The sequence below is a fragment of the Chionomys nivalis genome, chromosome 23, assembly GCF_950005125.1.
Source record: "Chionomys nivalis chromosome 23, mChiNiv1.1, whole genome shotgun sequence".
NCBI lineage: Eukaryota > Metazoa > Chordata > Mammalia > Rodentia > Cricetidae > Chionomys > Chionomys nivalis.
This window is the reverse complement of record NC_080108.1, coordinates 3,081,153-3,107,610: the sequence shown is the minus strand read 5'-3', so window position 1 is coordinate 3,107,610 and position 26,458 is coordinate 3,081,153. Positions and strand designations below refer to the sequence as shown.

General features: G+C 48.7%; 1 protein-coding gene across 1 annotated transcript in view; it reads left to right on the top strand.

Moving 5' to 3' along the window:
• Tenm4 (teneurin transmembrane protein 4) overlaps window positions 1-26,458 on the top strand; it is a 664,092-nt gene that overhangs the window by 599,650 nt on the left and 37,984 nt on the right. Inside the window, 7 exon segments of the mRNA XM_057756666.1 lie at window positions 4,540-4,659; window positions 8,006-8,267; window positions 10,691-10,958; window positions 13,206-13,349; window positions 16,141-16,390; window positions 18,620-18,640; window positions 25,760-25,992. Coding sequence (XP_057612649.1) covers window positions 4,540-4,659; window positions 8,006-8,267; window positions 10,691-10,958; window positions 13,206-13,349; window positions 16,141-16,390; window positions 18,620-18,640; window positions 25,760-25,992 — 1,298 coding nt within the window.

Below are 26,458 nucleotides of genomic sequence, written 5' to 3'. Positions count from 1 at the left end.
CCTGACTCATAAGAGAGAGCTGGGATTTTTGTGACTGTGTCAGACAGACCCAGTGGTCACAGTCCAAGATTCGGAAGGGAGAACTAAGACAATCGAGTTAGTCTCTAGGTGACCTTGAGCAAATATTTTCTATCTGAGTTTCAAGTTCTTGGTTGTTATTCACCTGGAAGCTGCCCCCCATGCTTGCCATACCTAGTGGAAGTGAGTCACAGCCCCCGACACGTGAGACAGCCTCGTAAATATGAATGGTGTAGTCATGGGATCGTTGGCGTCTTGGAGAGATAATCAGAAGGCGTAGAGGAGCTCAGAGGAAAGGGTCATTAATTGTACCAAGAAGACTTGGTGACAGCCTTACTGAAATGGTGACGGTGCAAGAGACTCAAAGGATGACTAGAAAATAAGACCTCTCACCTCCATCCCCAAGCAAGGGACCAAGGAGGAAGGAAATAAGAGGCCTTGTCCTAGCTTGCTTTCGATTTCTGTTATAAAACGTCACAACCAAAAGCAACTTGAGGAGGAGAGTGTTTATTTGGTTTATATGGGCCTATCATCGTCTACCTTGAAGGGTTTGAGGACAGGAACTCAAGGCAGGAATTTGAAGGCAGGAATTGATACAGAGGTCATAGAAGGGCGCCGCTTACCGGCTTGCTCCCCATGGGTTGCTCAGCCTGTTTTTTTATAGAACCAAGGAACCACCTTCCCAGGAGTGGCACTGCCCGAAGTGATCTGGGCCCTGCCACATTGGTCATTAATCATGAAAATGCCCACATAGACTTGCCTATAGGCCAATCTGATGGAATCATTTTTTTCCCAGTTGAGGTTCTATCTTCCGTGATGACTCCAGTTCATATCCAATTGAAAGAAGAATAAGAAAAGAAAACTAATTAGCACAGGTTTGATATGAGCCAGCTGGGAAATCCAGAGTGGCAATGATCCTCACCTCTGATTGGTGGTTTCTTGCCAAGGTAGACTTTTAAAATCAAAGAAGCAGCAATTGTATCTTACCCCCACCCACAACACCAAGCCTTACCTTCAGCATGAGGTCAGTGTCCCAGGAGAGTGTAAACACCAACTCATTTGGGCTCACGAGAAGTGATTATTAGCCTGGTGGTGATGGCCTACATCTTTGGGAGGAAGAAGCGGGTAGATCTCTGAGTTTGAGGCCAGTTTGGTCTACAGAGTGAGTTCTAGGACAGCCAGGACTACACAGAGAAACCTTGTCTATAAAAACAAAGCAAAACAAAAACAAACAAGCAGCTAGAACTGAGAGAACCAATTATTAAATGTTTAGAAATTTGGTAAGCTGGTTGCTAAGTAGCTATTATTAAAAATTAAACTGTACCGCGTTGGAGATATGGCTGCTCTTCCAGAGGACCCGGGTTTGATTCCTAGTACCCACAACAGTCTATCACTCTAATCTCAAGGGGTCCTATATTTTCTTCTGACCTCCATGGGCACCAGGCATGGACATTGTGTACAGATATACATACCGGCGAAACACTCATACACATAAAACAAAATTTTCAGTTTAAATTAAAAAACCTAAACTAGAATTATATCAAAGGGTTATAAATACTCGAGGCTTATCACTTCCTAAGGATTTGATTGGATTTTATAATTATCATTGCTTTTGAGCTTATTTGAGACTAATGGCATCAGGAGCTAGGAATACCCCATAATCGTTTACCACTGTGCATTTCTCCCCAACTCTGTACTCAGTGGCATCATGTTGGCAGCTTGAATGCAGCCATGATGGGAGTGTTTACACCACAGGAATGGGTAAATACCACTCTTGACAACTGCGTCTCTCACTCGCCTCTTCTCTGTCCCCTTCACGCTGTCATCTGTCCTTAAACATCTACCAATGCCCCACTGGTCCTATCCACCGAATAACTGCATAAAGGGAGCAATTGTTGGGAAATCCTGCTCTTCTCAAACCTCCTTAGACAAAAGCACATAGCGTGAAACACATACAGAGGCCTCCACAAAGTGACTTTCCGCATCTCCTTTGTGGCACAGGGACATCTTAGCGTTAAACGGGGCTTTCTCGACAACTGAAAGCCGTGGTTAAAGAGAAAGAGGATGGAAGTGTTTTACTCTAGGACCTGGTTTCTGAGCCAAATGCCTGTCTTCTGCCATGAGGCCTCAGTGGCCTGGAGGGGGTAGGCGTGTCAACTTAACCGTCTCCGGAATCCAAAGCAGTCCGCAGGAGCCTGCACTAGCATTACATTTGCTCTGGTTTGCAGGACAGGGACTAAACGTTTCCCAACAACCAGGAAATTCCCCCAAAGAGAGATCAATCAGAGGATGCCGGTCTGCGGGCGCATGGGTTGGGGGTGCGGGGTACAGCCAGGGAAGCCACCCTCAGAGGGCTGGTTACCATCCAGGCAGAATCCAAAGGTGCTATGCATGTCAGGAGGCTGGAGAGTAGACAGGACCAGGCGCTGAGATCTGTTAGTAACTCACTGGAAGGACAAAGTTCCAGCAAAACAAAATTCAGTTGTCCTCCACTGAAGAAAGCCTCTCTCAGTACCAGCTGAATGCCATTGATGGAATAAACACCTCCTATTAGCGGAAAGATAATTTCACATAAATACTTTGAGAGACTGCCCGAACAGGACTTCAGGTCTTCGCTGAGCCTGGCCCGCTTAACTGACTTGCCATGTAATTGCATTTAGACCAAGGGCCTCGGAAGGAAAGCTCTGACTGAATTAGCACCAGTCAGACTGCAGAGTGAGGTGAGGTGAGGTGGGGGTGGGGTGGGAGGGGTGAGGCTTGTAGTGCATTGTGGGTAAGTGTTGTCGCCTTCAGAAAGGACAAGCAGACACTAGTGAGACCAGCTGCTTGCAAGCCGGGTGTTAATTGCTTTTCTCATCAAACAGAAAAGCTTCTCACTTGAGGGAAGTAAGGATTTGGGTGTCTAATAAAGATGGGATAGAGTTTGAGATTTTTTTCTCATGAATGCCCACAGGCCTTATCAGTAGCTCTTCCATAGGCCAGGAGCAAAAGGGTTCCTGGAGCCGGGGAGTGAGAGAATGTGAGCAGCAGCACCTGCATTTATGGCCGTGTGCATAGCGTGTCATCAGTGGCTGTGTTCACAGTGTGTCATCAGTGGCCGTGACCACAGTGTATCATCAATGGCCATGTCTACAGTGTGTCATCAATGGCCGTGTCCATAGTGTGCCAAGGGAAGGAGAGATTCTGTAACCATTGCATCTAGGGCAGGTCTTCTTTTGATTTGTTTCCTACTTTGAGGTCCTTAGAAAATGTCATCTATAAAATGATCCGATTTCTGAAATACGTGCAAATTGTCTTGTTTTGTTGCTCAATCCCCCGTTGTTGTTTTTGTTGGTTTGGTTTGGTTTTTTTTTTTACTGTGACCGAGTACTTGCTAGTTATGGTCCAGGCACTGCACTATATAGAAAGCCTCGTCATGCCCTCAAGCAGGCTGAGATCCGGGTGGAGAGGAGCAAGAGATGAAGTAGGCAAGGTACCGAGGTATCTGTCTTAGTGTTCGAGGGAGTGAGATGTGTGTTCTGAGCAGAAACATCAAGAAAGGCTTTAGAGAAGAGATGTCCTTTGAAGTGGGTGTTGAGGGATGAGAATGTTGGGGGGGTGCATGCAGAAATAAGATGAGAAGGTTGGGGGTGCATGCAGAAATAAATAAGATGAGAAGGTTGTGGGGTGCCTGCAGAAATGGGATGAGGATGTTGGGGTGCCTGCAGAAATGGGATGAGGATGTTGGGGTGCCTGCAGAAATGGGATGAGGATGTTGGGGTGCCTGCAGAAATGGGATGAGGATATTGGGGTGCCTGCAGAAATGGGATGAGTATGTTGGGCTGCCTGCAGAAATGACATTTTAGGCAGCTGGGAGGCATCACACAACATTCTCCCTGCAAATTCAGGAAAGTACGTGGTTTGTTGTCTAAAGTACAGGGAACAAGTGGGAGTGGGAGTTGGGGGAGGGGGTGGGGCTGAGAGTGGGCACAGGCTCCCAAGGAAACACCCCAAGGCGATGCCATCATTTGTCCTTCTCTTTCGAATGCCAGGTGGAAGGAGTGCACCCCTCCATCCCGATCTCTTTCTTGTATCCTCACTTCCGGTAATGTCGCTTTCTCGGTTCCAAGATGAAAAGCAGAAAAAGACAAACAAAAATGAGGCTTAAAGAACTGTCACATGCTTGCACAAGTTCAGAGATCTAGGAAGTAGCATAGCTGGGATTTGAACCTAGGGCACCTGACTCTGTAGTTCCCATCATAACTATACTGTGTTGTTCCCTGGGATCAGCTTTTTCCCCTTATGTGAATCATGGCTTTAGAAAAATAACATTGGAGTATGATACTTGAAAATATTTCCCCAGAGTGACTCTCTCAGGGACACTTTGATCCCTTGAGAGGTGACAGATTATTATTGGAAGTGAACACCTGGGGCTCCTGGATGTAAGGTGTGTCTAAGTGACCAGCCTTTTGGCTATAACTTCGGAGGTTTCCTGCTGACCATGAGAGGCACTTCATGCTGTTCCTTCTCCTCCTCCCACAGGCATGCATGTGTTATCCGTGGACAAGTGATGACATCAGATGGGACCCCGCTGGTTGGCGTGAACATCAGTTTCATCAATAACCCTCTCTTTGGGTACACAATCAGCAGGCAAGATGGAAGGTAGGAGACCTTTTGTGGGTCAGGGAGTTGGGGCCTGTGGTCTTCCAACATGGCTGCCCCTGGATTGGTTGTGTGGACAGAGGGTCAGACAGCCTGCCTTCTCCCACCCAGTTCTAGAGCCTGTGGTCTTGCTGGGACCTGTGTCTAGCTCTGGCCTCTGTCCCCTTCAGCTGTAAGCTAAGCACTTTTTTCTCACGAGGCTCTCACATAAACTCAGGGCAGCTTATCCGTATTCTTCTCAATGGCCCCTCATAGGAATACTGTGACATTCTTCCATTCCACCGCCTAGAAGTTGCTTCAACAGAAGCCACAGCAAATCCTGGCCTTTTCATTTCCCCTGAAGTGGTTTACTTCATCAACAGTACAAAGTAAAACTAGGGTTTCCATGATGGCCTGGATCTCCCCCAGTGACTGGCGTCTGCCTGCACAAATACTGCAGTCCAACCCTCGGCTTCTTCATCTATAGCCTGATTCTAACGTTCTCAACCTCATAGGCTGGTCGGGAGAATCAGAGGAACAGCTAGGATAGTACAATGGATGGGGATCACCTAGCATGTAGTATGCGCTTAAAAAATCACAACTTCCTGCCACACACTAGGATTCACTAGCGTGACACAGAGAAAGTCAATCAATGGTGGATGTTAAGACTACAAATTATGATGAACTATTGAGTAACAAGGAGATAATAGTACAAATATTTTAGAAAAAAAAAAGAAGGCGAGTGGAATATTTAGCCCATCGGTGGTGATAAGTCCTCTATTTTTAATGAGCCCGGTGGTGTCAGTCCATCTGGCTGAGCGTGGGCCCATAAGGTTGCTTCTTCACTCTGCCTTGGAAATGATGCTCCAGCCGGATTGATTTTAGCGCCTCTTTAATCCAATATCAGATGTGTGCATGTCCCAGCCGGGGTGATAATGAAGCAGGACTCATCCATTTGTGCCTCTAAGACAGCTTGGCAAGCGGGGTTTGGGGAGCCTCCCCTCCCCTGTGGCAGTGGGAAGGGCCCAGCTGGAAAAGCAAACTGACCATGCCAGGCCACTGCTCCCCCCCCCCACTGCACAGTTCCTGCTCAGAAGGCCCTCAGCAGCCACCCACCAGGGCAGGAAGAAGCTCCCCCTGTTCACTCCGTCTGTCTTCGGGTTTTGGATAGCACAGAAATGGCAGCTGTGGGTATCCACGGCCATGGATATTCTTAGAATGTTCCCACCCACAGGGGAACAGTCATCGAAAATGGAGCTTTTCCAGACTGCTCTTTTTGCCATGACACCACACGAAAGAGCCGACTGTCAGTCAGGAGGCACCTCTGGGCTTGCTTAGATTGGATCCATGAAACATGCCATAGTAATCCCACATCCAGTGATCTTAGCAGTTACCCATTGTTTGGCCCTCTGGGCTATGATTTCCCTGTTTGTGCTATGCTGATTATATGTACAGCGTCATGAGGGCATTAAGTGCCCAGAGGGAGGTTCTCCTGCATCAGCCTCCCACATGGCGACACAGCCAGAATGTGGCATTTCAAATCAGTCCTTGCTGATGCATCGTGGGGCTAGCATGCTCTTTCCAACACAGACACCATAACATATGGAAAAGCTACCACTTGTTCCCATAGTGTCTGAAACTCCCTCTTGTATGTGAGCAGGGAACATCTGGCCCACTCCGCTCTTCTCTTCTGTGACTCGGTTTCCCTTCCCCCGAGGCTAAAGATGGTCAGGGGAGAAAATGGATGGAAATGCACTGAAGGCCTACGCTGCGTCTGAGTCACCTGTGTAATCTTCCTTTTCCAGGCAGCACCATGATGTGCTCACCAGTTCCCCACCCACTTCACACATATACATACATGTGCGTGCACACATGCATGCATGCATGCACATGCACACACTCATGAATGCACACACATGCACACACATGCATGCACACACATGCACACATACGCACATGCACACACGTGCATGACCAGATTTTAGCAGTAGCTAATACACAGAAAATAGTAACAGAGAAATTACCCTAAAAGATCATTTAAAAGATGGAAACTATAAGCCAACTAAAACTAAGAGAGCTCCTAACAAGGGGAGCAGGCCAGGTTCATTGACTTGAAAGATGGACTGTGCTGAGTGAGGACCAGGGAATACAAGGGGCCCTGGGCTTGTCCACCCATCACCCATCTAGCTGATTAGTAACCCTGGCAAGTGATTATGACGGTCAGCCTAATTTTACAGATAGGGAAACTGAGGCCTGGAGGATGGTCTAACTCACCTGTAACTTAAGCAGTGCTGCTTGGACCAGAGAGAGACAGGCTCCATTTGAGAACCAGGCCTTCCCTCCGGGGCCAGGTCAGCATTCACATCTTCTGCAGGGTTCCCCTGCCAGATGAGCTGGCCTGGCCTCAGCCCATTGCACTCATCTCCTGGCCGGCTTTCCTGGCCTGCTCACAGCCTTGAAGTCTTTTCATGTTTGTCTCTCCCTCCCTCCCTTCTTCCCTCCCTTCCTCCAGGCTGCCTCTCTTGAACAGAGTTTGTAAATCTGGCCAAATTTCTGTTTGGAATTTAAAAACATTCTGGCGAAGTTCTGTGACAAGAATGTCAGCCCGTGAGTGTTTTCCCCAAACTGTGGGTACACTCCTGGAGAATCTCTGAGTTCAAGGCCAGCCTAGTCTAATAGTGAGCTCCAGGACAGCCAGGACCATAGTCAGAACCTGTCTAAAAAACCAATTAATTTTAAAAGAGAGAGTGAACTGTCTCAAATAACAATAACAATCATGTACAGAAGCAATTGAAGAAGACACTCATATCAGCCTGTGATCTCCATACATGTTCATACACAAACAGTACATGTGCCTACACACATACACACATTCGCTCACATGCACACAGAAATAATCCGCACAAAGCTTTGGGCTTTTATAGATGGGAAAACTGAAGAGGCTGGCAGATTTACTTGTGGCCACACCGTAGTTCATGGCAGTAAGGACTGGATTCAGGGCTCCCAATGCCCAGGTAGCACCAGCTGAATCTCATTCTGCTGGCTCCTTAGTGGGCTCTGGCTCTTCACAGCAGTAGCACCAAGAGCTCTGTCGCAGGGGCTCCCCAGATGCGCTGGGTCCTGCTAAGCAGCCCCTGCTGCCATGCTTTGGCGTCTGTAACTACCCCCACCCTCTGCCAATCATTTTACAGCAACAGCTAACAGTTTCCGGAGTCACTGTCACTGTTTGTGGCTGCAGTCCAGTCTCTGAACATTAGAGTGGCCCTCGACCGAAGGACTCGGTTCCTTCCTGTGACCTTCTCACCCTTCACAATCTCACCATTCTCTTCTCCTTCCCCTTCCCACTGCTGCTGTCCTCTGCCTGCAGCTTTGACCTGGTCACGAACGGTGGCATCTCCATCATCCTGAGATTTGAACGGGCACCCTTCATCACGCAAGAGCATACCCTCTGGCTGCCCTGGGACCGCTTCTTTGTCATGGAAACCATCGTCATGAGGCACGAGGAGAATGAGATTCCCAGCTGTGACCTGAGCAACTTCGCCCGCCCCAACCCCGTGGTGTCTCCATCCCCCCTGACGTCCTTCGCGAGCTCCTGTGCTGAGAAAGGCCCCATTGTCCCAGAAATCCAGGTACTCGGGCTTCTTGATGGTGTCAGGCCCTTCTTTTATTTTATTTGGGGACAGAGGACAATCCCAGAGACAATGGAAACCAAGAAAGTCCCCCTACAGGCCTGGGCGAGACCCCAAAGGCCAAACCCCATAGTGGACATGGCATCAGATCATGAGGGCCATTTTACATGCCTGCCTACAATCTGCCTGGCACGCTAAGCCTTACAACAAACTCCTTGGTTCTTTCTACTCTGCCATCCTGATCACCCTACCTTACTCATCCTCAGCTTTCAGAGTCTCACTTGTCTTGGTATTTCTGCTAAAAGTATAACAGCCCAGTTTCTACGCACAGGACTAAGCCATGGGATCCCAGCTAGTAAGCATTTTAATAAAGAGTAAATAAGAAAAGTGGAACATGGGTTACTTAGCGCAACGCCTGACACCTACTAAGTGCTCGATAAGTTTTAGCTCTTATTATTAGTAAGATTATTTAACACATGATGCCTCCGTGCCAATTAAGGGTCGCTTTGGATCAGATCTACACATGCAAATGTTTTACCTAACTATCATTAAAGGAAAGTAATTGAGAAAAATGCATTTTAATCTGATGAAAATGAAGATCAATTCTTTGCCAAGAAAAACCATGCTGAATTGAATCTCCTCCATCACCCCCGGGGTTGGATCTCCTCTGCCATCCCCAGTCTGATGTCTTCAGGCAGAAAAGAAGGACCAAGGAGGAGGGGAAATGGCAGCGTAGAAGCCCAGAGAGGCCCAGGTCACCTGCCTGCCTAACGAGACCTTCAGCAAAGTGCATGTTGACGGATCGCCCTGGTGCTGGTGCAACAGAGCATTTATACACTTGTGTGTGTGTGTGTGTGTGTGTGTGTGTTTCACGTCTGGGTGAGCAAACCCATCTCACTGAGTATGCCCTGTCGAGCAGCCTCCAGTGCTGGTCCCCAGCAAGGAAACAACCATTCCTGAATCCTCACTATACTCTGGGCAGAAAGCTCAATCCTTCTCAGAGATGCAGCGCCTGTCTTCCGTCTCAATGGCCAGGCTGACCTTTTGTATGAAATGCTTGTCAGCAGAGACAGGACTTGCTGGAGAGAAGTAATTTGTTACTCAACCCCGGCTCAGTTCCAGCCAGACATCTTTTCCCAGGAGCGGGGACTGTGGAACAAATGAGGTTCAAGGTCACCTCCTCCTTACAGTGCTCCCTGAGCCAGGTGCCTACAGGTTCAGCTGGGGCACAACCCTTGCTTATTGTCAGTCCCGCAAAACACATGAAAACGAACTCTTTGTTTTCCCAGCCCCATTGCCTGTTAGTCCTCACAAGTGCTGGGATGTGGAAACTGCGCTGGGCACATGAACGAAGGAAAATATTTATGAGAGTATCAGGCCAGCACTCAAGTGCTGCCCGTGGCTCACCCGGGTGTGCAGCCTACTTCTCCTGGAACTGTAAACTGTGGCCTGGGAAGACAGCAGTGGATTAATCCCAATCTATAGCATTTCCTGTCTTCAAGAAAGAAGCCTAGACAAAATGTCTCCACCCTTCTATGGAATACACAGGATGAAAAAGGCCCAGTTCCTCTGTAAACACAGGGTAAATATAGCCCACATCCCTTCTTGAGAAAGAGCCCAGAGCATCAAGCTGATGACAGTCCCCTGCGTTTGCCTTGTGGGTGATCGTCTGGAATCCGCTGCCTGTGTCCACCTTCCGTCTGAGCCTGCTGCCTTCCCTGGAGTTGGGAGCCAGTGTGCACTGAAACTCCATCTGGCCAGCCCGAGCCCTCTGGAGACGCACTGGGACACTGGACCACGGTCTCGCCAGGCTCTCAAGCGCTGCCTGCTGTGTTTGTTCAGCCCTGTGTGCTCTCTTGACCTTCCTGGAAAGGACACATTGAAACTATATCTCGCTTTAAGAACTCTTCAGACAGAAACAGTCTACCAGGCTCAGGCTGCTTTTTAGGTCAGTGTCTTCATGGCACCCCTGCTCTCTGTACTGTAGGCACCAGCCATACCACTGCCCTGCCTGATGGCAGTGATGGCCAGGCACTTTGCATGTGTGGCCTTACCAGTGGTGACCCAGTATGGAAGAGCGGATTCCTTGTGTTTTCCCTACTGACATAGCTTGGGGGTGTGCATTGCTGAGTAACCCATGGCCACAATAAAATATCTTCATCCATGTTACACAGGGCAGGGCCCAAGGCTCATGGAGATGAGTTTGTTAATGCAGATACACGGCACAGGAACTGACCATGGAGACCAGGGCTATTCCTTCTTTCCTCACCTCTCCTTATCTTCTCCCTTCTCCTCCTCACCTCCTTCCCTTCCACTTCCTCCTGCGCCCCATGAACACCCAAAGTCCACAAGGTCTTTGATGTCACTTCTTCTCCCCCCATGACCTCCAGTGACACCCCTGCTGTACTCTGTCTGTGCTGTAGGCCCTGCAAGAGGAGATCACCATTGCAGGCTGCAAGATGAGGCTGAGCTATCTGAGCAGCCGCACGCCTGGCTACAAGTCTGTCCTGAGGATCAGCCTCACACACCCCACCATCCCCTTCAACCTCATGAAGGTCCACCTCATGGTGGCTGTGGAGGGGCGCCTCTTCCGGAAGTGGTTTGCTGCAGCCCCTGACCTGTCCTATTACTTCATCTGGGACAAGACAGATGTCTACAACCAGAAGGTGTTCGGGCTGTCAGAAGCCTTCGGTAAGCCTCCCCTAAGTATCTGCGACACAGGCTCCACACGTCGGCAGAGACAGAGCAGAACCAGAGAGTGACTTCCTTCATGGATGTTCTTTCTTCCCTCCTTCCTCTTTTCAGGTCAAAACCACCTAAGGCTTAATGGGGCTGTAAGACCTCAGTCGCCATCTATAACCTAAATGAACACTGGAAGACCCGGGTGTGCAAAACCCAAGCGTAAAACATAGTAACAGAGTCAGAACGGTCCTCAGGAAGCACTCTGGTGGTGTGTGATAGGCTAAAGTACACGTGTGCCGGAAAAGTAGAATATGCATATGTTACCTGGCCACCTCGCAGCCGTCCTGCCGAAATCCAAAATGAAAATAGAGGTGCTAAGGTTGGGCTGCTGCCATGTTTTCGGTTATAAGAGCTAAAGTCAAAGCTTGGTTTTCGGCCTCGTGGTTGTTTTGACTGGTTGAGACAGGGCCTCCCTCTGTCACCCTGAGTGACCTCAGATTTCCTGTGTCGCACAGTCCGGCCTGGCACTCACCAGCTCCCTGATTCAGCCTGGCCTGGTGCTAGGATCATAGGTGTGCGACACCATGCCCAGCGGGCCTCATGATTTCGTCTCCCAGCGGAGAGGTCACCTCTGTTTTCACTGCTGTCTTTAGGGATGAAACCAAAGTTGGCTGCCTCACCAGGATCTTGTGCCTGGCAGGATGACCGCCCTTCCTGCTTCTGGGTTAGAGCAGGCTCCCGGGAGCCTCATCAGTGGGCAGTCAGTAGTCATGATGCCCAACAAGATGACTGAGGAGCAATAGCCCAGCAAATTCCTTCACCTTGATCCCGATCCTCTTTCACTTATCTTCAGATAGCAATAGCGCTTAGGAACCTGGAAATTGTCTGAGAAAGGGAAGGAGGAGAGGAGTGGCAGGAAGTGGAGGGAGGTGGGAAGAAAACAAGAGGACCTCTGGAACTCTTGCTCTCTGTGCTGTGACACACTCTAGTGTCACAGCAAATCCTCACAGCCACGTCCTTTCGGGGATGTTGAGGTGACATCCCAAGGATGCACAGATAGATGGAAGAAAGCTGGATTCATCCAGCTCTGCATTACGATTTGTATCCCTACCCTGTATGCCAGGGCTCGCCAGGAGCAGAAATGCCATATCTCACTGTTCACAGGCCCTTCTGTCATCTACAAAAAGAAAACCAAGACCCTGTAGCCTTCTCCGCTAAAATGAGTAGATTTAGTGCCCACTGGGCAGTTTCAAAAGGTCCATGCCATGAGATTCCAGTGTCGGGGTTCATTTGCTGAGACCATCATGGCCAGAGGCTTGGGGGCATCTTCTAGCCCACTCCCCTGTTGCTGCAGGTGGGGTGCCGTCTCCCAGGGCAGCTGTGAACAGCCTTCAGAGACCAACCAGCTGTTCATTCTTATCTCAGCCATGCGTTTAGATGTCGGCAGCTGGAAAATAGTGCCCTCTCAGAGGAGCTACTCAGAAGAGATGGTTTGCCCGTCTCTGCTTATGCTCTCCCAAGGCCACTGCCTGGGCTTCTACAGAAGCCAAGCTTAGGGAACTAGTAATTTTTTAAATCACAGATGATGGAAAACAATCCACTGAACACGTCCCTTTAAGCATTTCCTATGACATCTGTGGTCTTCGTGGACCGTGATGTCCAGGGGCTGAGTAATATCCCTGGCCTGGGTGTGAATAGAGTCTCACCTGATGAAACACTGTGTTAGCTTCAATTATTGACTGCCACAAACGAGACCGCACTGACAAGTTAATGGGGTATTTTCCTTATTAAAGATGACTTCCGGGCTGAGAAGATGGCACCCACAGTAAAAACACTTGGAATGTAAGCATGGTAACTAAAGTTTGGATTCTCGAAATGCATGTAAAAGCCAAGTGGTCTCCACACACGTGTGTATACATACCTACACATGCATACACACTCACACACATATGAACAGCACCACAGCGTATACAAAATATTTTAAAGGATTGTTTCCCCAGAATCAATTCACTTGGGTCCTTTGAAGGCTTGTGGCTCATTTAACTCTTCTTAATACTGTATGATTGTTCTTCTTTAAAAATTGGTTTTAAGGACCAGCATCACTGTGTTGGTAATCCCACATGGTTCTATTGCCCAATCAAAGCATGGTCCTTCTCGTTCCTCTTCCATGAAAGACAATCAGAGGCCTTGCCTGTCGGCCTGAGGGTCAGGGGAGAGGTTCTGCTCATTCGTGTCCTTTCCTCTGTGTCCCTGCAGTTTCCGTGGGTTACGAATATGAATCCTGCCCAGATCTGATCCTGTGGGAGAAAAGGACGGCAGTGCTGCAGGGCTATGAGATCGATGCCTCCAAGCTGGGGGGCTGGAGCCTGGATAAGCACCACGCCCTGAACATCCAGAGCGGTGAGTGGAACCATGGGAGTCCTTGAGCTGAGGCGGCACCTTCTCCACTAGCCCACGGAGCCTAAAACAAGGCATACAGTGAATAACGTGGGTGCCACGGTGATCATGCAGAAGGTTGTCAGCAATGCTGGCGAGGCATGGGAGAAGCACTCCATTGCCATCAAAGTGGCAATGGAGGGAGGAGCCCTGAGCAGCATCCCAGGGGATCTAGGACTAGCCGTGGGTATCACAGATTAGATCTCCAAGAGGGCAGGGCAGGAGCCAAGGCACTGAGTTCAGAGCAAGAGAAGCTAAACTTGGCTTCTCATTCACCTGCAAGCCCCCGGGGGCCAGTTATCCTGGGCACCTCCGCCCTCCTTGTTCACACTGGCCTTCACCCCAAGGTCACAGTCCAAGGTGACTACTTTAGCCCGAACATCCACCCTCACATCAGCAAGGAGGAGGAAAAGGACCAGGAGCCAGGCCCTTCCATTGTAGGGATGCTGTCCAGCCGATGCCCACAGCATACACTCATGTGCCACTGGTCAAGACTCAAGTCACAGATGAGGCTGCCCCAGGACTGGGGTCATAACTGCTCCAGGCAGACATGTACCCAGTTAGATGTCCAAAGTTACGTTAGCGACAGAAGAAAGGAAGGGTGGATGGGTGTCTTTGTTGAGGTTTTATTTCTGTGAAAAGACACTATGATCACAGCAACTCTTACAAAGGAAAACTTTTAATTGGAGCAGGCTTACAGGTTCAGAGGTTCAGTCCATTATCATCATGGCAGGAAGCATGGCAGCATGCAGGCAGACATGGTGCTGGAGAAAGAGTCGTGAGTTCCACCTCTTGATCCACAGGCAGCAGAAGGAGACTGTGTGCCACACTAGGGCATAGCTTCAGCATATGAGACCTCAAAGCCCCTCCCACACACAGTGACCTACTTCCTCCCACAAGGCCACACCTCTTAGTGCCGCTCCATATAGGTCAAGCTTGCCAACACAAGTCTATGAGAGCCACCTATTCAAGCCATCACGATGGGTCAGTGGATAGTTGGAAGGTCTGCCATGCATACCATGTGTACAAATAGAAGGTTCATATTCTATAGAGGGAGCATCATATAGCATTGGATGGCAGGCTTCAGAATTAATACTGAAGAAAAGGCTGCAGTGTATATAGAAAAATCAGGCTACCCTCCCATACCACATTCTATACAAAATAAATTTAAATATTGTTAAACATTCCAATGTGAAAGTACTTTAAAACTGATAGAAGAAAATGTAAGCCACTTTCAAATCTCAAGAAAGGATTTTCTAAAATTCTAAAAAGGCACAAACTTGGACTTGGAAAAGCAATGGGTTAGACTATGTACAGTTTAACCCATCCAATAAAGGACGCAGTTTGGGCAAAGCTGGAGGTGACACTGAGAAAGGAGGTTCCTGTGACATGTGGGACCCCAGCCCCAGTCAGACACCATGGCGTGGACACAGGTGTGGCACAGGCAGGGTCCAACCCAGAGGCCATGGTAATACAGCGATGATAAAGGATGGATAAGAATGGAGAAACAGTGTAGATGCATGAGGAAGAAGGCAAGGCATGGAAGTCAGTCCTTCCCCTTGGTTGGTTGGGGCTCCAGGGCACGATGAGTTGCGAAGACCCTGGTGATCTCTACAGGGTATAGGATCAGCCTGCCAACCACAAAACAAGGCAAAAACCTGGGTCCATGTTGGTGAGCAGAGTCTGCGTTTCCCTCATTTATTTCTATAAACATTTATTGATATTCACTCTGTATTGGATTCTATGGTAAACCCTGGGGATGCAGAAATGACAGAGACATAATCTCTACACTTGAAACGAGATTGGTGGAAAGAGAGAAAAGCAAGCCTGTGTACCTGAGAAACTACGGTACACAGATGTGGATGGAGCCTGAGAGAGATACATTCGCCAGAATGATCAAGAGCTGCATTCTGGGGCTGAAGAGATAGCTCCTCAATCAAGAAAGTATTGGTCTTGCAAGCACGGGGACCTGAGTTCCATCCCCAGAACCCAAGTAAAAATGCCAGAAGAAGACTGGGCTCAGCCATTAGGGACACATGCTTTTGTAGAGGGCCTGGATTTAATTACCAGTACCCACACAATGGCTCACTGCCACCTGTAACTTCAGTTCCGGGGAACCCAATGCCCTCTTCTGGCCTCTTCGGGCACCAGGCACACATGTGGTACACATACATACGTGTAGGCAAACACTCATATACAGAAACACTATCTTTTAAAATGCCAGGCATGATAGGATATGCTTGCCATTCAAACCCTAGAGAGGAGGAGATGGGTTCGCTGAAGATCCCTCACCTGCCTGGCCTACTTGGCAAGTTCCAGGACATGAGAGGCCCTGCACCAAAATTACCAGGAGGGTAGCACCTGAGGAAGGGTGACAGAATTTGTCCTGTGGTCTCCAAGTGCAACTGCATACACCTGCACACATCTAAACATGTACTCATGCATGTGCGTGCACACACGCGCACTCACACACACACACACACACACACACAGAGATTCTAGGCCTGCCCACTTACTGGTCTGTTCCGTCCATCACGGCAATGGTAACAGTACAGCCTCATAGGCCTAGGGTGAGAATCTGGTAGGTAAACCGTGGAGCCTCTCAGCTTCCCCTGGGTTTCCACTATGGTAAGACAAGCCTGGACAAGGCCTCCCTCCTATACTTTGCAGAAGTCACGATAATATTGACCAACCCATGGAAGAGGGACCCAGTCCCTGTCCGCTCACTGACGCTGGCCTCCTTTCCTCGTCCCAGGCATCCTGCACAAAGGGAACGGAGAGAACCAGTTCGTGTCCCAGCAGCCGCCGGTCATCGGCAGCGTCATGGGCAATGGGCGCAGGAGGAGCATCTCCTGCCCCAGCTGCAATGGGCTTGCTGACGGCAACAAGCTCCTGGCCCCCGTGGCCCTCGCCTGCGGCTCTGACGGGAGTCTCTATGTGGGAGACTTCAATTACATCCGCAGGATCTTCCCTTCTGGAAACGTCACCAACATCCTGGAGATGAGGTATGGAAGGGGGAGCCTTACCCGGGATTCCTGGCAGTGTCCCTTGCCATGATGAGGCCCAACAGCCTTCCCTGTGGGGACCAGAGAAGGAGGCCGTGACAGAGCCACACCTATGGGCTGGGGGGCTTTTCACTTCCCAGCTCCATCAGGCGCTGCCTCCCATGCTCTGAGATAAAGACACAGTGAGTTGTCCTTCACATCCAGATGACGTGGAAGGCTGCTGACAGTGGAAAGTTAGTCCCCTTGGAGCCACTGTACCCTCTTTCTGCGCTTATCTGATAGAATGGGCTACAAGAGTCTTCTTCTAAGAACCAAGGACACACAGCAAGCAAATGTCACCACATTTGGTCCCAGTCCCTTAGTGTTCCTCAGAAGAGGTTAGCTCTATCCAGCCAGGGCTGAGGTGAAGTGAGGCCTGGGGCTGATGCAGGCTGGGCCTGTCTGCTCCTTAGGGGCAGCAGAGCCCCCAGACTCTCAGCCCTGACCGCGAGTGATGGAGCGCTGAGACCCCACGTCCAGCTGGAGACAGCTCGACTTTGTGTTTTTCCCAAGTCCCTATGATACCTTTCTGCTGGCTAGGTGGCTCCACGAGAGGCTGCTAATATTTTAATTACCGTCTGTGGCCCCATGGCCTTCTACAGTCAGTGCCCTACTGGCCACCCAGGCCGCAGCCTGAAGGGACTTCTGGCCCCACTGCCTCAGCTTGGCCATGGCCGAGATATGTAGATTTAAACTAAGTCTCTGTTTTTCTATTTGCCAACAAGGACGTGTAGGTCAGATGTGGGGGTGAAAGCCTGCTATATCAGAGGGACTGGGAAGCAACCAGCTGGCCTTCCTTTTTGGCCAGGGACCCAGCAAGAGAAGAACCTCTCTACTCACCCCAAACCAAAAAGAAGCACAAAACTCCTTGACCCTGCCTACTCTTTCCTATGTATCTCTCTATCCATATTCCTGGTTCCTCCAGATTCTCTATGGCTAATTCCAGTCAACTAGTTGCTGTCTCTGCCCCCTAAACTAAGGTTGATTTTATTTAATTAACACAAATGCAAACTCAGGGTTCACAGTGTGATCAAGTATCCCACAACATCCATAAACCAGGTCTCTTTGGAACCACAGCCCTGCTCCAGGATGGTCTCTACCGTTAGAGAGAAGCCACACTTCAGAGACAGGGGAGCCCCATTCTCAATTCCAAAAGAAATTGCAGGAAGTTTGTTTTTTACAGCTATCTTGGGGCAAAAGAAAAAAAAATCCACCTCTATCCTGGTTTGGAACCACCTGAGCAAAGCATGCCTGAGACGGAAGTGTGTCCTCCAAAGAGTACGGACGGGCAGATAGCGTCCCACTGGTCACCAGTGCAGGAGTTCTAGAAAGTACGAACCATTATCACCCTTTGGCAGTTAACGAAAAGCAGGCACGGGGGATTTAAAGTGTGTATCCAAAGTCCAACATCTAAAATGGTACACCCAAGCCTAAGAGACCACTACCCAGCCCTGCCCTACCGGAAGAGTGGTCACCCCGGCACAATGCGAGGTGTTCCATCTTATAAATCTCATTCCGCAGCTCACATGTAAAAGGAGGCCTCCCGTTTTCATATCCTCCAAACAAGACAGCCTGTTTTCCCTCCCTCCCTGCCTCCCTCCCTCCCACCACTGCTGAGGATGACGTGAGATTGCAAGAGGGGAAAGAAGGAATGAGCTTAGGAAAGGAAACTCAGTATGGGGCCATCCAAACACCTTCCTCCCAGCTTTTCCTGATGGCCCCTTTTCTCTGGTTCACCCCCTACCAAACTGAACTCATTCTCCAACTCCATGCCATATTTTGAGTAGGCTTGCCACGTTTCTAAAGCTTCCATAGGAAAGCACACCTTACAGACCTGGAGCTGGAGCAGCAAGCCTGTGTATCTCTGGGTGTATGTCTGTCCCCACTGCCCCTATGTGGTCTGAGCCCCTGCTAAGGTAGCAACACTGTAACCGGCCTATGTTCTCACCAAAGTCAGCAGTAGGTTGCAAGGGGAGCTGGGGCCCTTCTGAGATGTGTAGCTGTTTGTAAGTGATCTCACTGACAGAGTATTCAATATAAAATGTATCAGTGTCGTGGCCGCTAAGTCTTTATTTATTACCGTGTTGTACAGTAGCATTGCTGTCAAGTTTTCAGCGCTAATAATGCGTCTAACCCTGCTGCTAACACCTCCTTCTCTCTTCTATTCCCTGCTCTCCTGTCTTCTGTCAGAAATAAAGATTTCAGACATAGGTAAGCCAACCAGTGGAGAATTTCCTGCCTCTCCCCTGTCTTGCTGTTGCATGCTGTATGGTAAGCCCTGCTTGTCAATCCCAGATGGCTCAAGGGCAAAGGAGCCCTGTGTGGTTAGAAGCTGATAGGGGATAATCGGTTGCAACCACAACACCCCACTAATTGTGGTGGGGGTAGGAGGGCGAAGATTTGAACTCCTTTGACCTGTGGCAAAGTGAGGTCCCTGTAGTCTGTAGATGTGACAGACTGGAGTAATGGGGAAGAACTTGAGAGCCACAGCCTGATCAGTCCTTAGAATAGCACATCCTCTATTGAGTTCAAAGACGGTGGTGGGAAGTGCCAAACCATCTTATGGAGGGGAAGACTGTGAAAACAGATTCTAGACTGCAGAGTCAGAGCACTGGCAATGCCAGCGACCCCTTCCAGAGGCTCGTCCAGGCAGGACATCACAGTGACGTCATGCAGAGGACAGTCCTCACACAGAACTGTGTCCCTGTGTAGATTTGATTGCTGACCATGAACAGACAGAGCTGTTTTACGCAGCCTCAGGGAAGACTCTCAGGTGTCTACCTAAGACTCTGATGGTGCATAGGATGGTCATAGGTTGGGATAAAAGAAGGCTCTTTGGGGAATCATGAGACAGGCAAAGCCTGAACTACCAGTCATTATTAAATTTACCTCTCTATATAACTATATGTGAGTAGGAATGGATGTGCATATATTATTTTAAGTTATAATTAATATGTGTAGATTATTTACTACATAGCAGAGAGTTAGACAATGTGCATGGATACCATCTTATATCTGTGAGGTTGACATCTGTGATTATAGCCAGTTTACTGGCAAGGATAGTGATGTTTCCCAGTAATATGACCCTGAAGTAATTGCTTCATCTCTCATTATTTTTATTTTACGGTTATTAAAAATTATTCTAGGGAACAAAAAAGGATCTCTTCAAATTAGTCAGCATTTTCAGGCCCAGAAAGAAGTTCCAGAAATTACTATGGAAAAATGTTACTAGTGATTTTAATAACTGTTACAGTCTCCATACACTGGCTTTGTAATTAGCATACTACAATTTACCATAATTAAGATAATCATGATAAGATGTCTCCATCTTTCCCCATAAAGGAAATTAGTCCTTTTACAACCAAGGACACATATAAGAAGATAAATTCAGCAGAAATCAGGACCAAAAGTAAAAGCTAAGAACAACAACCGTGGTCAAACCTTAAACTCTAAGTCATGGCAGCCAGAGTAACCGTGGAGACATAGCTCTTTCCTGGTTCACACTGTCAGCAGAGGGAAACATGCCCTTTCCAGTGCAGAAGTAGCCTGTGTTCACACTGAAGCCAATGCCCAGTGAGCTTCGAATGGATGATACTGAACTGTTCATAGGTCTGTCCTCTCAGTTTCTGTATCTTACGTTAAAACCCGGCATTTAGCATTGAACCATTCAGTCCATGGTGACACCTCTCTGGGACATGCCTGCGGTACTGGCAGGATCAGCTGAGAAGCCTTGTACTGTGTGACATTCGCTGATCAGCCAGCCTTTCTGGTTTCTGTTCACCTCACCTATCAGTTACAAAAGTTGCGATTGTCTCTGTGTGTGGGTGTATCCCGCACACATATATGAATGGGCGTGTGTACTTCTGACGTTCCGTGATTTTTTTTTTATGAATGTGCATTGGTGTTTTGCCTATATGTATGCCTGTACAAGGGTGTGGAATCCCAGAGTTACAGACAGCTGTGAGCTGCCGTGTGGGTGCTGGGAACTGCACCTGCGTCCTCAGGAGGGCAGAAAGTGTGCTTCACCGCTGAGCCATCTCTCCGGCTCTCTTTCAGTGATCTTTTGATGTAGCCATGGTACGGGGTCAAAAACAGAGCCTGTCTTCTTTCGACCCATTGTTTTCTCAGGTGAGAAAAATCTGTCTCCATAGTGAACCACAGTGGAACCAGAGTGGAAAGGGGGCTGGCCCATTGCCAGCCACTTTCCTAAGATAATAAACCTGGGTTCCAACTGTGATTTTTTTTTTTTTTTGGACTGGTATCTCACTATTAGCAAATCCCTTCTTCTCTCTAAGCCTCGGTGTCCCCTATAGCTCGATTAATAAAAATCCAGAGACTGAAATTGGGGTTCAACTTGAAGGTGAGAAAAGCAAAACAGCCAACCACTTGCTCTTACCTCTACCTCAGTCAGAAATGGTGATCCCGCCTCTAGGAATCTCAAAATGAGACTGTGTCTGAGGGCTGTCTCCTCTCGTTTTATATTCCTCTCTAGGGCTGGGATTAAAGGTGTGCACCACTACTGCCCAGTTTCTATGCCAAACTAGTGTGGCTACTGGGATTAAAGGTGTGTGCTACCACTGCCTGGTCTGTAAGACTGGTCAGTGCAACTGTTTTACTCTCTGAATTTCAGGCAAGCTTCATTTATTAAAATACAAATGAAACATCACTCTGGTTTTCTCTACTGGATATTGGATAGATTAAAGAAGTTTTAGAAGTTTATCTTCTTCATCACTGCTTCTGTTTTTCCCAGTAGCAGCATTTGGCTCCGAGGGAACCTTGGCCCGTGTGGTGTGTGTGTGTGTGTGTGTGTGTGTGTGTGTGTGTGTGTGTGTGTACTGCCAGGATAGACTTTTCTCTGTCTTTTAGCATCATGCCCCCTGCTGTCGTGGGCATTCCCAGTAGCCATAGCCCCCTCAGCATCTGTGCTGTGGATCTGTTCAGGAAATAAGCATCCTTATCTCTTCCATGGTTTCTTCCCCAGAGTCTGGAGAACTGTCGGAAGTCTGTTCTTAGAAGTAAGCATAAATATAATCTCCCTCAAACCAAGCTACACATAGAGTACTAACACAAAGGAGCCCCTAACTGTCGTGGAAAATAGATCGACAGGACAGCTTTGTGTCAAGAAGAGGTAGCTTCTCTATTATGTACCAACACAAATATTCTAGAGTCTTCTCAGTGTTACCAGAGATTTTCTTAAAAGCTGCCATTTGGGGCTGGGGACATAACTTAGATAGTAGAGCACTTGGTTAGTATTTCTTGAATTTCTGGCTTTGATCCCTAGCCTCACAGAAACTAGCATGGCGATCTAGGCCTCTAATCCCAGCCCTTGGGAGACGGAAGAAGGACCAGAAGTTTAAGACCGTTCTTGGCTACACAGTAGGTTCTAAGCCCCCCGAAATATATGACCCCATCTCAAAGACAAAAACAAACAGCCACCATTTATTAACCATCTCAGTTTTTATCATAACAGACACGATATGGGGAGGCTTATATTCTTCATGTACTTCCAATAGTCCTTGGAAGTGGATTGATCACCCCCATTTCTCAGATACAAACACAGAGTCTAAGAGTGGAAATGCAGTCTACCCAAGCAAACGTCAGGGTTTGAACCTTTGCCTATCTGGCTCAAGCACTCATGTTTGCCTACTGGTGGTAAAAAGCAAACTAGTTTCTTTCAAGGCTGCACCCAGAGTGGTTTAACAAGGCTCACACAAAGCCCTGGGTTTTATCCCCAGCACCAAATACAGCCAGTTTGGTGGTACACAGCTATAATCCTAGCATTTGGGAGGCAGGGCAGGACAATCCCGAGTTCAGGGATAGCCTCAGCTACATGGCGAATTTGATGCTGAATTCAGGGATATCCTTATTTACATGATGAGTTTGATGTTTAGCCTGGGATAAATGAGCCCCTGCCTCAAAACAAGCAACCCTCGTGTGCATGTGTGTGTGTGTGTGTCTGTCTGTCTGTCTGTCTGTCTATATGTGTGTGTGTCTATGTGTATGTGCCTGTGTGTCTGTGTCTGTGTGTCTATGTATGTGTGGCTGTGTATATGTATGTGTGTATATATGCATGCATGTATGTATGTATGTCTCTAAAGGCCAGTGTGTGGGCAGAGCAGAGACCTGACCATTGGACAGCTGAAGGAGACACAACATTTTATTGACTTGCCCCAGTTAAACCTTCACCTTCTCCATCCAGAGCAAGCATTTTCTTCTATGCTGACCACCAGATAAGCATAAATAATGCAACCATAGCTTTTAAAGAGTCTGGAATAATCCTGCCAAGGCCGCCTTCTCCCGGAACCCCCATTTGAGAAGCTCCACGCAAGCGACACTTCTCCAGGGCTGCAGGGCCACGTGAGCTGGAAACTCGGGGCGAATCTAAGCGGACAGGGCCTCCACCAGCCTCCCCCAGGGTCCTCTTCCTGCCAAGGCAGATAGTAGCCGTTTATCAAGAGTGATGCACGCAGAAATGAAATAGTCCCCCTGCCTCCTGGCTGTCACAGGGAAGCTGGGAGCCCAGGATGCTCCAGCGTGACAAAGCAGGATCTAAGGTCACTGCGTTTTTATTAAGCCAGGATCAGGGTTGTCTGGGAAGATTAATTCTGTGCCACCTTCTAAGTCCCAGGGGGACATCTCAAGATAAACAGGATGTCTGGGCTATTTCACCAACCCCACGGGAAGTAAAGGAAAGCTAAGTGATTTCCATGCAAACCCCACCTAAATAAGCCACACATGGCCATGTCATCTACGGAGGACAAGCTGCTCCGGAGGGCGGGGAAGCTGCGTGTTGAGCACTGGGCATGCGGAAGACAATTTCCCCTTTGAGCACGGTTGGGTAGAATGGAAGACATGTAAATCGTCCTGGTGTTTCGTGAGATATTAACTAGCGTGAACCCTAGGGCACATGAGAAAACAGCCAGGGAAGTTTGCCAGGAAAGGTCCCTGAGTGGACACCTGCAGAGTAAGTGGCAAAGGGGAACAGGGTGGAAGAGTGGGTGCAGGCAGGGTCAGACACACTGGGGGACCTGGTGTGCGTGTTCCTAGGACAGGTCTGTGAGAGAAGCCTGAGGAGCATCAGGTTTGGAGACCCGTGCTTCCTCTGAAACATGGGAGGAGAGTCATGCACAGTGAGACATGGTAATGACCTGGTGGGTTGTGGGTCAAATCAGAACAAAAAGGTCTAAAGAAGACCTGGGCAGGAAGAGGATGCTGCCCTCATTCACAGAGAGACAATGGGAGAGTAGAGGGGCTAGAGAGGAAATGCCACCCAGAACAGCATGTCTTATCAGTGGAACTCGGGAAGAAAACCGTAATAGAGCCAGTTTGCAAAATGAAAAACTTTCCCAAAGGACCCGGGATTAATCTCTCTGCTTGATAAGTGTACAATATTGAGATGTAGTTTGAGGGACCAGTGAGTAGTTAGACCACACAAAAGAGCTGAAAGCTGACGTCACAGTGCACTCCCCATGGCGAGCCCAGAACCCATGCACGCTAGGCTTGAAGGAAGCTGTAATCAGGGCTACTGAGCAGCAGGATGTAGGCCTGTGGGAGAAGCCTACATCATCTCCTATGTGCTATATGTCACTGCACATTTGATGCGTGTGGTTTCATAAGAATGTTCCCAGTTTGTAAGCAAGCGCTAACACTCCCCTCTTCTAGCTGAAGGAAGCAGGAGGTCCAAGGGCCGCATGACACACCCAAGTTTCAGGGCCCACCTCGGAATGGAGACTGAGCTGGCTTCGTACCCTGAACACTTTCCCCAGCCTCTGGCTAGACTGCCCTGTCCCTTTCATGTTTCTGCATGGTCCGGCTTTCCTGTTACCAGAGTCCAGTTTTTGTGACTTTCTTCCAGAAACAGGACCCCCATCAGCACCACTTCTCTGTTTCTTTCTCCTGAAGTTCCCTGCAGATTAGAAACTGATCCTGCATCCCATTTATGGCTGACTGCAGTGGGGGAGACACCTGGACTCCCGGTTAAATCCATCATGGGGAACAACAGGAAATGGGGTGAACACTGGCAGGAGGCAGGTCTAGCCAGTGTCTTACATGTCAGTCCCAAGATGGAACTGGAAGTCGCTGTAAAAAACTTAGAGAATCCAGGCGGTGGTGGCGCACGCCTTTAATCCCAGCACTCGGGAGGTAGAGGCAGGTGGATCTCTGTAAATTCGAGGCCAGTCTGGTCTACAAGAGCTAGTTCCAGGACAGGCTCCAAAGCTACAGAGAAAGCCTGTCTCGAAAAACCAAAAAACAAACAAATGAAAAATCTTGAGAGAAAGGCTTGTTTTAAATTCTTGGGTTGTTGTTTAAAGCCATGCGCCTTCATGTTCCTATCTTGAATGAGCTGTCTCCTATGAAAAGCTTCATTGATAATCTTTTTAAGGAAACATGCTGAGACTAGAGGGATGGCTCAGTTATTAAGAATACCTGCTGTGCTTCCAGAGGACTGGGTTCAATTTCCACCTCCCACATGGCAGCTCACAGCAGTCTGTGATTTGCATTCCAGGGGATCTGATGCCCTCTTCTGGCTTCTGTGGGCACTGCACACACATCGTTGACGTACATCCATGTAGGCAAATCACAAATACACGTAAAAGAAAAGAAGAAAAGCATGAGCTCAGCATTTGATAGAGGCATTAGCCATCAAGAGGCATGATGGGGTTTTTGGTATATGCATGTATGTATGTATGTATGTATGTATGCATGGTGTGAGGGCACACGTATGTGCAGGTAGGCATCAGATATGTGTACATGCATGTAGAAAGCAAAGGACAAGCTTGGGTGGTGCTTCTCAGGCACCATAGAACCTTCTCTTTGTTGTCAGTCTCTCAGTGGCCTGGAGCTCACCAAGGAGTGCAGGCTAGCTGACCACTGAGCCCAGGAGTCACCTGTCTCTGCCTCCTAAACACTGTGATTACAGGGACATGTTCCCACCGCTGGATTATTGTTTCCTAACATGGGTTCTGGGTACTGAACTCAAGTCCTGATACTTGCCAGGCAAGCACTTTACCGACTGAGCCACGTCCCCAGGCCAGACAAGAGATTTTGCATTAGTGACTGAAGGGGAGGGGGGGACATTAGGCAGAGCTCTCAGGTGACCAGCAATAAAGACAGCATCATCGTAAGAGCATCTTTCCTAGAATCAAACTGGTTGGGGGTTCATGTCGTAGATCCGCCGTCCAAGTACTAAGCGGGCCCAACCCGTCTTAGTTTCTGAGATCAAATGAGGTCTGGCACGCTCAGGGTGGTACGGCCATAGTTGTGTTGTACATTTCTAGCTAACGATGGCAAGAAGAAAAGCGCTCACCCTAGCCCTGCCTTCTCTTGCAGCCACAGCCCAGCACACAAATACTACCTGGCTACAGACCCCATGAGCGGGGCCGTCTTCCTGTCTGACACCAACAGCCGGCGGGTCTTCAGGATCAAGTCCACCACGGTGGTGAAGGACCTGGCCAAGAACTCAGAGGTGGTGGCGGGGACTGGGGACCAGTGTCTCCCCTTTGATGACACTCGCTGCGGAGATGGCGGGAGAGCCACAGAAGCCACGCTCACTAATCCCAGGGGTAAGGCCTCGCATTTAAAACCATACCATTTGTTTGGTGTTAGTTCCAGGACAGGCTCCAAAACCACAGGGAAACCCTGTCTCAAAAAACCCAAAAAAAAAAAAAAAATGGTTACTTTGTTAAGGAGCACCTGGTTTCAAGGTCTGGTTTCAAATCAAAGCAGTAGACTTCAGAAAACTCGTATATGCAAATTCAGGCTTTGCCATCCAGTAACTGTGTGATGTCGGGCAAGTTGTTGAACCTCCCTGAACCTCATTTTCCTCCTCTGTATTACAAGGTCATAATCCAACTTAAATGTCAGGCATATAAATGTCTACTAGGGACAGCTAGATGCGCAGTATACATAACAGCAGAGGAGATCCCCATTACTGCCATTATAGTGTGTTATGTAATCACACAGATGCACCGGGATAGGATCATGACAGGTTGTCTCTCTAACTAATGGAATAGTCAGGTGATAACTGCA